This window comes from Hyposmocoma kahamanoa, unplaced genomic scaffold, assembly GCF_003589595.1.
Source record: "Hyposmocoma kahamanoa isolate Upper Pololo Valley unplaced genomic scaffold, ASM358959v1 159, whole genome shotgun sequence".
Taxonomy (NCBI): Eukaryota; Metazoa; Arthropoda; class Insecta; order Lepidoptera; family Cosmopterigidae; genus Hyposmocoma; species Hyposmocoma kahamanoa.
Window position 1 is genome coordinate 211032 of NW_020653571.1, and position 14382 is coordinate 225413.

At 36.7% G+C, this 14382-nt stretch overlaps 1 protein-coding gene across 2 annotated transcripts in view; it reads left to right on the forward strand.

Moving 5' to 3' along the window:
• LOC113240608 (snake venom 5'-nucleotidase-like) overlaps positions 1-14382 on the forward strand; it is a 48830-nt gene that overhangs the window by 30047 nt on the left and 4401 nt on the right. For both annotated transcript variants that reach the window (XM_026477946.1, XM_026477945.1), the window contains exons 8-13: positions 274-439; positions 1736-1914; positions 4548-4703; positions 8426-8605; positions 9611-9735; positions 13417-13524. In XM_026477946.1, the coding sequence (XP_026333731.1) occupies positions 274-439; positions 1736-1914; positions 4548-4703; positions 8426-8605; positions 9611-9735; positions 13417-13524 (914 nt within the window). The remainder of the gene's footprint in view (positions 1-273; positions 440-1735; positions 1915-4547; positions 4704-8425; positions 8606-9610; positions 9736-13416; positions 13525-14382) is intronic.

Genomic DNA, 14382 nt, shown 5'->3' on the forward strand with positions numbered 1-14382 from the left:
ACACACACACACACACACACACACACACACACACACACACACACACACACACACACACATTTATTTTAGAGTCTTGTTATCTGAGGTGAGAGACCTGGCATCCTATATTACAAACAACAGTTATGTTTGTGGAGAAAATAAACGTATATTAGTATATTATTTATTAGGTCTGGTTGGAAAAATAATAGTCGTTTGGTCGTTTGGACCCATCTTTTGTGCAAAAATTATACTTACGATAACCACAGATACTCCATAATGTCCTATTTTCCGCAGGTGAACAACAAATATATAGTCAAAAGTGGCACAGACTTTCGTCAATTCTCGAAAATCAGCATAAGCTTCACCGCCGACAATACGCGGGTGGACATCGCCGATGTTCACGTCAACAGCGCTTTCCCTGAAGACCAGATCTTGAAGGCTAAGGTGGAGAAATATTCAGGTTAGATTTCTGAACATGTTTATTTGTCACATGTTATATTGGACAATCATCGAGAGAAAATTAAATTACAAAATTACATTACAGTCGTTTACAGTTTCAGCATAATACGAGTAATTAGACAAGTAATTTATATTATTATATATGTATATGACGGAAGGTCGAAAAGATTTAGAAATGAAAATGTTACGCAATATCAAAGTCAAATAACCATTTATTCAATCGTCATTTTTTAAGCTATTGCTCATTCACTATGCTGACTTCACTGAGAAGAACGAGCAACAAACTCCAGGGACTGGTCTTTTCAAATAAACTTAAATGCTATGGAATACACTTTTAATCGTACTCGTGTGGAATCTAGATTCTCTCTAATCTAGATCTTTCATATCGTCAGTTTATCGCGTGTGCTGAACAGCGTCATTTCGACCCCTCCTACGTAAAGTATCGTATGTCGAAATTGCCAAGTTTACAGTGGAGCGTTATAAAGTTCAGAATTCACTCGTTATTCACAGAGAGTGATCATCTAATAGATCATCATAGACCATCTAACTGATATCTAGAATTTTCTAATACTCTGTGTGAGTAAAGAGCTTTGCCGAATAAAACTGAGAAATGCTAAAGTCACGTGTTATGCTCATTTCACTGAAATAAGAACTTTAAAACGCTCCCCTGTAAGCTTGGCAATTTCGACATACAATACTTTACGTAGGAGGGATCGATTTATTAATTAAAATAAAAAAATATACGATTCATCTAAGGATATTGATCGTCTAAAGACGTGCTAACTTGTTACACGATAGGATGTACTTTACTCGATCGTACAAAATCCCAAAAACAGGCTAAAATAGAAGTATAAAACGAATTATTTAAGAATAAAATTTCTAACTTTGCACATAATTTTTATTTGAAGATATTTCTCTTTAAATATCAATTAAATTATCAGGTATCCCAAAACTAGAAAATTGCCCAGCGGGACCCCCTTTTTTTTTTTTTTTTGTCGGGGGGAAATCTTTATGGATCCCCCTGAGCCCAGGGAGACTCAGGGGTTATGTGGGGACTCTCCCTCCAGGCTGGAGGGCCTACCCCACTAAAACCCCCCCGGGTTTCCCTCTCGCCGGTTGAGTCGGCGCCCAGCGGGACCCCCTGCCCCATCAGTCACCATCGGCGCTTCACCTCCTAAAATCTAGGCTCCCTTTAAAATACCTCGCCTTAATTCGCATTTTTAAAATCAAATAATCCTACACACTGTATGTTAAGATTTTTAGACATTTTTTTTAATACAAAATATTTGTTTTGTAGCAATGATAGAGGGCAAGATGGACGAAGTGTTAGGCAAATTCTGCGTACCTCTTGAGGGCCGATTCTCCTACATACGACGTGAAGAATGCAACCTCGGCAATTGGGTTTGTGATGTTCTGCTCGCTGCTACAGGGGCGGACTTGGTTATATTGAACTCGGGCACTTTCCGGTCAGATCAGGTGAGACTTATCAACATCAAACGATTAAATATTATACACAAAATATCGTGTACTTTAATTTGAAAGAAGGATGGCGTCATCCCGTGTATTTTGTGACCCAGTGTTTTTGACGACGTGCATTAAAGAGACCAATCAATCAATACTTGTAATTCATTATCATAGCATCACAAAAGCTAATTGAGTACAGCCTGTAGAAGATGTGGTTGTAATGTTGATATAGATTATATTTATAAGCGAAATACAGTCCTGCATTTTTTGTAATCGATTAGTAAGTCGAAAAATCGAAATTTTGAAATATGCTTTTATATGTTATGTAACGAAAACCGCTTATATGACTCAATTACACAAATCGATCCATTCAATTAATTAATCGATTTGTAATTGGCAGTAAAATTGGCCATCACCACACCGTCTATAGTCGGGTCGCGTATAATGGCTTACCGTATACAGTACATCCCCAAGGAGAGACGAGGTAGGTACGCTTTTCTAAGGGTCTAAACAACAGAAATACCGTACCCAAATGTCCTCTCAAAACGACGTATCTAATTAGATACGCCTTTCCATCTACCGTATAAGATTAAGCCATTAAAAACCCATATTTAGTACGTCCACTAGGGGATGAATTAGGTACGGCTTTTCGTAAGAAACGCTCGTAAGAAAGCGTCTCTGATTCATCTAATACTATCTGTAACTATTCTGATGTTACTCAAACAAAATATCTGCTATAATATAGCATTTATGTATTTATTAAAGTTAAAAGGAATACAATTACATTTAATCATTATCAATATTTATATATTTAAACAGTTTTTATCAAATACGAGATAAATTTATTAGGAAACAAACAAGTGCTATTACAGTCTGGAACAATTTTTCGAAGACAAAAATTAAATGTCATCCATTAAATCTATTACAAAATATACTATAGAAATTAAGTAAGTGATGGTAGGTAAGTGTATAGTAGACACTTTGAAATTCTCGTCATTCGTTCCTTCATACTTCAATAATTGAAAATCAGTCACAAGTTTCCTAACTAGACCTGTAAATCGTTCTTCATCCATTTTAAATAATCTTAACTCAAACACAAGCGATATTAATTAGAAGTTATGCCCTGAATTACGTAAAAATATATGCAAGAAGGAAATGAACTGTGGTGACACTGCACTCGCGCGAAATAGTTGTTATTGATATTATTTAGCACAACTTACAAAACATACACAAACAATTGGTCAAAACAGTAGATATTGTGACTCGAGTTTTTGTGTTGTTTTAATAATTAAATGTTAAAATAATATCACCACGCAACTAATTAGAGCTTTGAGTTTTCTGTTTTGTAGGTGTTTATTGGTAGTGTAGGTGAGATGGAGAGAGGTAGTTTCCATGTTTATTATTTGCGTTTTGCACTGTCTACTTAAAACAATAAGAGACAATCTCGTTTGAACTATGTATGACCTTTGAGTTTTTGATTCTGGAATTACTCGACGTGATGAATCAGAGACGTTTTTTACAAGTGTTCTTACGGAAACCCGTATCGAATTCGTCCCCTAATAGACTTACCAAACACGGTTTTTTAATCGCTTAAACTCATGTGGTAGCTGGAAAGGCGTATCAATTCGTCACTTCGAGGGGAGATACTGTGTACGGTATTTCTGTTGTTTAGACCCTTAGAAAAGCGTACCGAACTCGTCTCAACTTGAGAGACGTACTGTACACGGGAAACTATATACGCGGTCGGGTCAATGACTTGTTTACTTTTTGTTTCAAATTTCTCTCGTGAGTTTGGTTGTAATTTGTGGTTGCCTATGTGTGTGTACATGGCACCCGCGATACAGGGGTTTTCTCTAGTGCGGGGCTATGAGTGTGTGCGTTATTATTATTGATAATAGAAATGAATAGACAAGCAATTTCGATGCCTTACTTTCTCAAACACATATCTTATAAAGATTCAGGAGATGGCAAAACTTTCTATATATTTTAAATTACTTATCAACGTTGTTAATTTGTATCCATTACTTTAAGAATAGGTAAAAGTCAGTGTGTGAATATGAAGGGAATGTAATGTGAAATCAGCCTGTAAAATTTGTATATACAATGCAATATTGCATTTGAGTTACTTTGTGGTTTAAGATACGAGTTTAAGGGTCGTATTCTAGAACTCTACTCAATGCTCAAATCAGGATTTGAGGAGACTTGAGTATGATTTCAAGCACTGGAAATACGACCCTAATGGCAAGGACTTGAGTATGATTTTCAGTGCTCACTGCAATACTCAAGTCCTGACTTGCGTATTGAGTAGAGTTCTGGAATACGACCCTGAAAAAGTAAGACGACGATTTGGCACTTTTTTCAATTAACTTGAATGAATGAATTCTAAAGAAAAATTATAATGACCACACAAACGGTCCTACTGCTAAGTAGCAATTTCTACCAGGCAACCTTAACCTTGTTATGGAATATCGTCAGAAAAATCTTGTTGAAATTATCTCGTGTGCAGCACGACATAACTGTTACGTAAACTGTCACTCCCCCCATTGCGCAGCTACCTCCTGTTTATTTCCAACTTTTTTCTATAACTCATCTGTAATAATAATATGGCCTTTTAACATTTAGTAAACAGATATTTACTTTTGTAGATACACCCCGCCGGTGATTTTACTCTCCGCGACTTATCGACAATAATTCCCATGAGAGATCCTCTAGTTGTGGTCGAGGTGACTGGCTCCACTGTGCTACAAGTTTTAGAGAATGCTGTTAGCAAATATCCGAGTTTGGAGGGACGGTTTCCACAAGTAAGTCTTTAGTGTTATACTTATTAATACAAAGATAGAACACTCAGAAAAAATTCCTTCGATCCGGCCAGATCGAACCGACGTATTCTAGCATACCGTGGCAGACGCTATACCAACTAAGCCACGGAACGAACCAGCGGACCTCACAAATTTTTCTGTTTTTGTTGTTACGTCTTTGTATTTGGTTTATCAACGAATTTTTATCTATGAGAAATCTATGAAAGTTTTATCACCTAGTTAGATACCCTTACAGCTACCAGACTTGGCGAGAGATGTCGCTGTTCACTGTGTTTTAAATTTTTATTGAATTGATATTCAATTTTTTTAGTGAAATTTCTCCACTAGTTTGTTATAATTATTAATACAAAGATTGAACACTCGAAAAAATTCCTTCAATCCGGCCGGATTCGAACCGACGTCTTCTAGCATACCGTGCCAGACGTCCAGTCTGTTTTAAGTCTTTAGTTTCTTACGTGCCTGTTGTAGAGGACATTGAGCAAGTAAACAGCTCATGTGAATAAACTGGTCAATTTGCGGTTGTCTGACTGGCAACAACTCACGTTAATAAACTGGTCAATTTGCGGTAATCTAAGAGCCCAAAAACCTGAAAATTCATAAGAATTGAATATCATGGTGGTGAAATATCCTGACATTCAATAAAACTTAATTACAATTATTAAAGTGACATCTCTAATCAGTGTCTGGTAGCTGTAAAGGTACCTCCCGAAAGAAGAAAAACTTTCATAGTTTTCTCACAGAGAAAGTTGTTAAAAACCAAAAACAAAGATCTGCAACAAACACGTGGAAAATTTCGTGAGATCCGTTGGTTGGTTGGCTGGCTTAGTTGGCATATCGTTTGACACGGTTGATTCGAATCCACCCGGATCGAAATAAATTTCTGCTAAGTGTTCTATTTAGATTCTGTTTAGTAATTGTAACAAACTAGTGGAGTAATTTCACAAAAAATAATTGAATATCATGGTGAAACATTCTGACATTCAATAAAACTTAACCTAAGAACTCGATCTATATATAGATAAGTGACAGGACAAAGACTGTCACTTTGAAATTAAATTGTAAACGAATGACATACATATATTACGCAATTTTTGAGATAAAATATAATATAAAGTAATTTTTAAGATACTTTGTTATCGTGTGCGAAATGTGTTACGATATGTACAGTCGATACCCTAAGACATACCTGACCCCCTAACAGTTCTGAGTAGATGAGTGTAAAGAAAGGTGTTTAACAAACTTAATTCGCAGCATTAATGAAGTTTTATGAAACTTTTTAAGTCAATTTAACCTTTAATTACTGTAACCGGTGGAAATGAAAAGCTAAATTTTGGAACAGGCGTAAGATTCTTTCATAGGAGCAGCGTACGGGTGGCGTGGTGTTGATCGTATGATTAATGAAACTCCCCACGAACCCCACCCAAGCTCTCGGATATCCTAATGCTCGCAGGCTGCTTTTTTAAAAGGATCTTTTTTTATTAATGTAGTACAAAATGCAATTGTACATACTAAAGAATTAAAACTTTTACTAATTTTACCTCTTAATTTAATTTATAACTTAACTACATTACATAAATGCCAATTTCAACCAAAGCTGGAAATCCTTTACAATTTTTGTGTTGAATACGTAAGAAGGTTTTCAGAACCAAAAAAATTGAGGGTCAGGTATCTTAGTGCATCAACTGTACCTTTACTTACCACTTTGTACTGAACTCGTGTAAACCAGCCATTAGACCACGAGTATGCATTTGATTTATTATTGAAACAATTTTTACTGATATTTCAAGCTACGTAAAGTATTGTATGTCGAAATTGCCAAGCTTACAGGGGAGCGTTTTAAAGTTCTTATTTTAGTGAAATGAGTATAACACGTGACTTTAGCATTTCTCAGTTTTATTCGGCAAAGCTCTTTACTCACACAGAGTATTAGAAAATTCTAGATATCAGCTAGATGGTCTATTAGATGATCACTCTATGTGAATAACGAGTGAATTCAGAACTTTATAACGCTCCACTGTAAACTTGGCAATTTCGACATACAATACTTTACGTAGGAGGGGTCGATATATTATTTGAACATAATGGAGGGATTGCCATGTGGTCGGTCACGTGGTACATGAATAATATGTTAGCAACATTGAGTATGTTGCTTTCGACAGCGCTTTTTTTGCATTGTGGCAACACTGCGCTTTGGATTGGTTTTTCTATCGTTTGATTTAAATGCGCGCGATTTATTTAGATTTCTTACTTAAGGGTCAATACTACTTCAGCTCGAATTCATATGTTTCCCGCACTAATACGATTCATTTTGCTTCCGTCGAGCGACAGGGACACCGGCTTTATTTCAGTAATTATTTTTTACAAACGAAATTAAAGCTATTTCAAAAAATGTGTATCGTATACCATACGTGTTCTATTTAGTTTAGTTGATATATTGTTCTAAGTGTCACGTATTTAAAAAGTCCGCCTCAGATCGGCGGAAAGCTAAAGAGAAACGTCCTGACGTTTTAAGGCAACCAGCGTTCATGCCTTACGTGAAAGGAATAACGGACAAAATCGGTACAGTACTAAAAAAGTACTCTATAAAAACTGTGTTTACGCCATCATCTACGGTCAAAGGTAAGGGCATGTCAGATCACCTAAGGATGTAATCCCCTTTCAATCTCCGGGCGTTTATAGGATTAATTGCAGTTGTGGGAGTTCCTATATTGGGCAGACAAAACGCACCATAGCGGAAAGAGTTAAAGAACACATCGCGGCTGTTAAGAACCGCTGCTCAATAAGTCTGCATTAGCTGGGCATTTGCTGGAATCAGGACCAAACCACTGGATTGAGCTTCATAATCCCAAGATCCTTTCTACAGAACGTCATCACTATAGTAGAATCGTACGTGAAGCTATTGAAATTAAAAAACACCGTAATTTCAACCGAGAAGATGGTTTTAAGCTTTCATCGTCATAGGATCCAGTTATCAGCAAGTAAGTGTAAACGACATCAAGTATCGCCCGACAAGTCGCCGGATGTCGTGAGTGTTGTGTGTCGGTCTAGTAAGAACCCTAGTGCACAAATAAATAATGAAGATCAAGTGCGAGTAGTTAGAAAAACTCGCACGGCTAGAAGATGCTGACACCCGCCTCTTCAGTCCCTTCGAAACCATGGACGTTGCAATATGTCCGAAACGTCGATGTAAATAAAATAAAATATGTACGTGATTAAATCCCGAATTAGAAATCAAATAATGTGTAAAAATCGTGAAAGTTTAAATCAAAGTAGTTTTAAACAAATTAATGTGTTAATCTATTTTGGATGTCGACTATTAATGTGTTAATCTATTTTGGATGTCGACTGTTGTGTTCGTCTAATAAATTAAAATTAAAATAATTGGTACTTATATGTAAGTTTGTGTTTTATTTTCTATCGTGAAAATTTTTAGGAATTGTGTTTCACACCAAGTAGTAATCAGTAGCAATCCTCAATTTTACTATATTATTTTTTTCCAAAGTGTTGACTCGACGCTTTCACTGTTCAGTGTCAATGAGGAATCAACCAAAGCCATTTTAGTTTGTATATATTCTTAAAGTGACTTATTTTTATCACTCTGAAACAACTTAGCCAGCAAAACATGGTCGAGACTGCACAATTTTGTATTTGAAAGCCAACCTTTTCTCTATGCAAATAGAGACTGAAGTAATAAAAAATTACAGGTAGCAGGAATAGCCTTCGCGTTCGATCCATCTAAACCCCCTGGTGAAAGAGTAGCGGAACAAGTAGTGAAGATTGGAGATGAATACTTGCAAAGGGAGCAGAGGTACCGGCTGGCGATCAAACAGTATTTACACGCAGGAAACGATGGGTTTACTATGCTGCCGAAGTGTAGAGTGTTGGTAAGTATAAAACGTACATATAGTAAAATAATGGTTCTGGAACTATACCTTGGGGAACGCCATAATCAGCATTCAATAATTACTTATTGGCACCATAACTGTGCCTTGATGAACTCCATACATTTTAGTTGAGAAACGCAATATACTCATGATGCCAGAACTGAGGCTTGAAAACTAAAATATAGCAAATACAAATAACTGTGTTACTAATGGTAAATCTAAAGTAAATAAAATAAATGGAAATAAATATATAGTTAGCCTATAATATAGTTCATACAATCAAGAGTGCTTGGGCAATAGTTCCCATTCGGATCCAATGCACATTGGGAACTTCATTAAATTCCTTTGCAGATGTGTGCACATTTTTAACGCACACACATGCACTCATAGTCCCACACTAAGGAAACCCAGTATCGCGGGTACCATGGCCACACACATAGACAATTTCAATTTACACCCAAACTAATGAGAGAAATAAATGTAGACCATACAAATATTTCTCCCGGCCCGGGAACCTAACCCGGGACAAATGAATAGGTTAGATTAGGAAGTAAAAAGGATTTTTATGATATCAAGTGACGGGACGAACGAGTCATGCGCCTGATGGTAAACTAGACGCCTGTCCATAACAGTTGCAGTGCCACTCAGAGTTCTAAATCGCAAAAATCTGAAGGGCACTGCCACTGTACCAGTCACCATGAGACATATGTGACAAGTTCCATGTGCCTGTAATTTCACCAACACCTTTACCCTTCAAAAACCGGAACGCAGTAATGCTAACATTACTGCTTGGTAGCAGAAATAGGTAAGATGGCAGTAGTGCCCTCGACGAACTCTTTCACAAGGAGCTCTACTATAATTAAAACGGGTATGTCAGGCGTGTAGCGCCTGGAGGTCCATAGTCTCTACCTACCCCGATGAGTGAAAGAGCTATAGTGTTTACGTATATATACTACATAGCTTTGTAAGCGTTCCCCGTAATCGAACTGTGATATATTGTCGCAGGTGGAAGAAGACATGTGCCCGGAAGTGGGCATCGCGATCCAAAACCACTTCGCGGCGATCAATGTGCGCACGGGCAAGTCGCGTCACTCCAAGCACCGGCAGTCGCTCGTCACCCTCAGCAGGAGGTATTAAGCATTTACTTTGCTAGTTTGGAGTATGTAGGGGCCCTCTGTAGGTGGCCCTAATCACTTTTTATTTTTCGTACAAGACAGAAATTATTTTAATTCTGAAAAGCAAATCGATTTGTCGACCTTTAATTATTGTTTTTGGCTCTTATGATGAAACGAGATAAACAAAAATCACCTTTGAATCTTATTTGGTACAGTATAGTCACATAGAGACATTTGCTCTGCCAGCTCGAAGTACGTTGCGCCCTCCCTAGATGGCGCTAGGGACTTTTTACATTGATTCATTTGCTATCTGTAAAAGAAATTATTTATGAAAAAACTCAGCATTTAAGCAAGGCTGAAATTGAACTGCATTGTAAATTTTAAGAAGGAAATTGATTCGTTACAGCCAACATAAATATATCTCATGGAGAACAATATTTATCTTATGTAACTTAGGCCATGCTTAGGCCAATAGTTATCTGCAATGACATTAATTATTGAAGCCTTATAAACTAACAGACTATAAACACAAACAAACAACTATAGTCTGTATTTTTCGAAGATGGAATAAAATTCATTTTTCTTCAAATTCATTCGTTCATTGCGCAAGTGTTGCCCGCTTACAAGCAGCTAGTGATTGCAGTCGATAAATATTCTATCGGCTACCGAATGTTGGTTACGCTTGTAATCAAATTCTCGACTAAAGACTTAGGTAATTAAGGTAAAGTCTGTTCCAACCCATTTTGAACAAAAAATCGTTTGGTTAAATTTCTAAAGCAATCACGCAATAAATCGCATGAGTAACACTTTCACGTATCTTTTGAAGATTTCGACTTGATATATTATCATCACTTTTCCCAAAAATATTCATTTGAATAGCATTGTTAAATCGTATTTGAAAAATGGTGGTCCGAAAGTGAGGTTACTTTTCATCTATGCATCTATGACTTGTCTATGGTTGCATAGTGTTGTACGAAAAAAAAACATTCAGTTCATTCAATTAAAATTCTTGTAATTGATTAGTAAATCGAATATTTCAATCGCAATCGAACGAGTATCTAAGTGTAACTATTTGAAAGAGGAATTAAAATTAAGATTTTGGAGAATTTAAATATAATTATTACTACAAAGATCGAACACTCAGAAAAAATTCCTTCGATCCGGTCGTATTCGAACCGACGTCTTCTTGCATACCGTGCCAGACGCTATACCAACTAAGCCACGGAACGAACCAACGGACCTCACGAATTTTTCTATGTGCTTGCGTCGTGTCTTTGTACTTGGTCTTTCAACGACTTTTTAGTCGTAGCGCCATCTATGAGAAATCTATTACAGATTTATCACCCAGTTAGTACCTTTACAGCTACCAGTCCTGGCGAGAGATGTCGCTATTCACTGTATTAATTAAATTTTTATTGAATTGATATTCAATTATTTTTTGTGAAATTACTCCACTAGTTTGTTATAATTATTAATACAAAGATCGAACACTCAGAAAAAATTCCTTCGATCCGGTCAAATTCGAATTCGGGTTCGGATTTGAATTTAAATATGCTAATATTATGTATGTTATATATGGGTATGTTATGTAAGGAAAACCGCTAGTATGACTCAATTGAACAAATTGGTTCATTCAATTAATTAATCGATTTGTAGCTGTCATTACAATTGGCTGTCACTAAACCGTCGATGATCGGGTCAGTGACTTGTTTGTTTACATTTTGTTCAAAATGGGTTGAAACGAAGTATAGCATCTAAGGCACGAAAGGAAACAGCTTAATACAATTCACTTTCAATTATTTATTACCTTTTCAGCAAATAGTATATAATAATAGTTCGTCTCTAAATTACATAATAAAAAAAGACTATACATACCTTGTAGTGTGAAACTACGGACCCCTATCATCTTCGTCTCTCTCATTATACGTTTTTCAGGAAACGCCCTTACTTTTCCTGATTGCTGACAGAGTTCCAACTAATATTTACTATAATATTAGTGTCTAAATCACTTAAATTTGCTATTAGTAGCTATTTCTCGCACCTTGAAAGTTTACTCACTTTTCATGTCTGATCTCCAGATCTTGGCATATTCTATCGTACTGATAGTATCTCCGAATTTTGCTATTAGTTTTTCCAATGCTAATTACGTACTATTTCATCAATTTCACTTTATAAACATATTTATTTCGTATTTAATAATTTTATATGTTGACATTGATTGACAGACCTGTTACTCCTCTATAGTCTATTCTTCCATAGATTATCCTATAAATTACTCTTCCTTTGATATGCAATCTTAGCAGTAGAAGCGGAAGCTTCTGGGTGCTCACATTTTGGCTCCTCATTTCAAATTCAAAATTGGCTATTCGAATTTCGATTCTCTCTCGCTCGACCTTGGAGGCATCTGGTCTTCACTAGATCTAGTAAATATACGAAGTCTCTCCTTTTCGAAGCCCTACACTTGGCCTTACTCCTGCCGCGCTCACGCGCCTGATTGATGACCAGTTTCTCGATTACCTCACGCTAAACCTGGTCACGTTTACGCTTTACGCTCACCTTCACCAAGCGAGTTTGGAGCGGTAGGAGTAACTGAAGCCGACGCTGAAGATGAAGTAGAACTCCACCTCCGAGTACTAAGTGATATAATCCACTGCTGCACTACCACTGCCATCTCGTCAACATTCCTCGCTGCCCTCTGGTTCCGCTCTACAGCCGCTACCCAGTTTATAACCTCGCTGCTCTTCGGTTCTGCACGTCTGTCCTCAGTCATCAAGAGTCGAGGGCAGAGGCCTCCAACTCCGTGTCTCCAGCTTCTCCTATCTTCACCTTCACACTACACTTGCATTGCTCACTCTACCACGTCCTAACACTCTTAGTTTCTTTCCACCTCGACCTTCTAGGTCTTCCACCACCCAACCTGTATATATTAATAATCTTTATATACGTCACCAGGGTGATTCACAGTACTCTGTATACCTCTGGCTAGAAAATCCAAACACAGACTGAATAAATTTTGTTCTGCAACCATATCATCAAGCTTCGCTCCACCGTTTTTGGCGGGTTAACAGACTGTGATAAAATTGGTTAACGCTTTTGGTAGGCCGATGCTTGATTGGTTGAAATTTCTTTTAAAAAGGGATTTAGATACTTTTAAATGTTAGTATTGATACATTGCAATACAGAAATTATATCAGGCAGATATTAATTTAGTCGTAATTTTTAAAACCCTTTCAATTCTAATAATAAGTTGAATCGTTCACGTACTTAAAATATGACAGTAATCGATACAAGTTCTAATTTCAATTCGTTACGCTATCACGCTTATACAATAAATAGTCTAATTTGTTTCATTTGAATTATCATCGGCCCATTATTCGTCCAACTGCTGGGCACACGTTCATTTGAATTGTCAATCTTTCTAAGTTCATACATATCATACACTGCATTTAGAAGTATGTCTATTAAAAATGCAAATAAGAGACATATTTTAAAGTATTATGAATTGATTTCGATACTAGTAGGTCAATTGTCTAAATATGAATGAAGAATACAATTATAATCGAAATCTATCGACAAAATTGTCGACAACAACTACGTAACTATTTAAAATTTTATGAAAACCGGCAACTCTTCAAAAATGTAATTTTATTCCATGTTCAAGCAGACTATAATTATTATTTTTGTCTAATTTAACAGGCACAGTCTAGTGAAGATGCTGGATGGCAACGAATTAGATGGTCCTCCACCCCTACGACGAGCTTCCTCCGTTTCTACAGAGTCTTCCGGGCACCATCACCACCCTAGGTGCGATTCGCTATCTCTTTCAATTAAAAATATTGCTTCTTATTAAAACTTCAATCAGATTAAGAAACACTGACTTTGAAACGCTATTTCTAGAAATAGAATAAATATTAAATTACCGGTTTTGAGGGTAAGGGTGCTGGTGAAATTACATACACACGAGACTTATCAACTTATGTCTCAGGGTGACGGGCGCAGTGGCAGTGCCTCTCAGATCTTTGCGATTTAAAGCTCTGAGTGGCACTGCAACTGTTATGAACAGGCGTGTTACTTGCCATCAGGCGCACGACTTGTTCGTCCCGACACTGGAAAGAAATATATAGAAAGTAAAGGGTAAAATTGATCTTAGCTTATGTATTTCAACCAAATAGAGATTCTTCTATTAAAAAAACCTTAAAATGTATTATACAATTTTTTTTGTGAAACAACTCCACAAGTTTTTATTATGATTATTAATGCTGTCTGCGGTGGAGAGGGTTCTAAAATCTCTCCCTAGATGTCACTAGCGGCTCAGAAATCCGGGGGGAAAAAAAGTTATTGAGGTACCCCCTTTCCAACAAAAAAGAATCATAGAAATCGGTTTACAAATTTTGGAGTATTTAAAAAGAGTAATAAAAAAAGAATTGAGACCCACTCCTTTTTTAAAATCGGTTTAAAAACGTACGTGTATGTAGATCGGCTCGGATCGGCTGTAGACAGACTCGCATCAGAGCGGATGGAGCGGAAAAGATAGTAGGAGAGAGGCATGATGTTTAGAGGTATACAGTGTTTTTGTTAAATGGGACAGTATGTTGAAATCCGAAACCATAGAAAATACAGATAAACTGTCCTACCACCATTAAGTCTTTTTTTTGTGAAAAC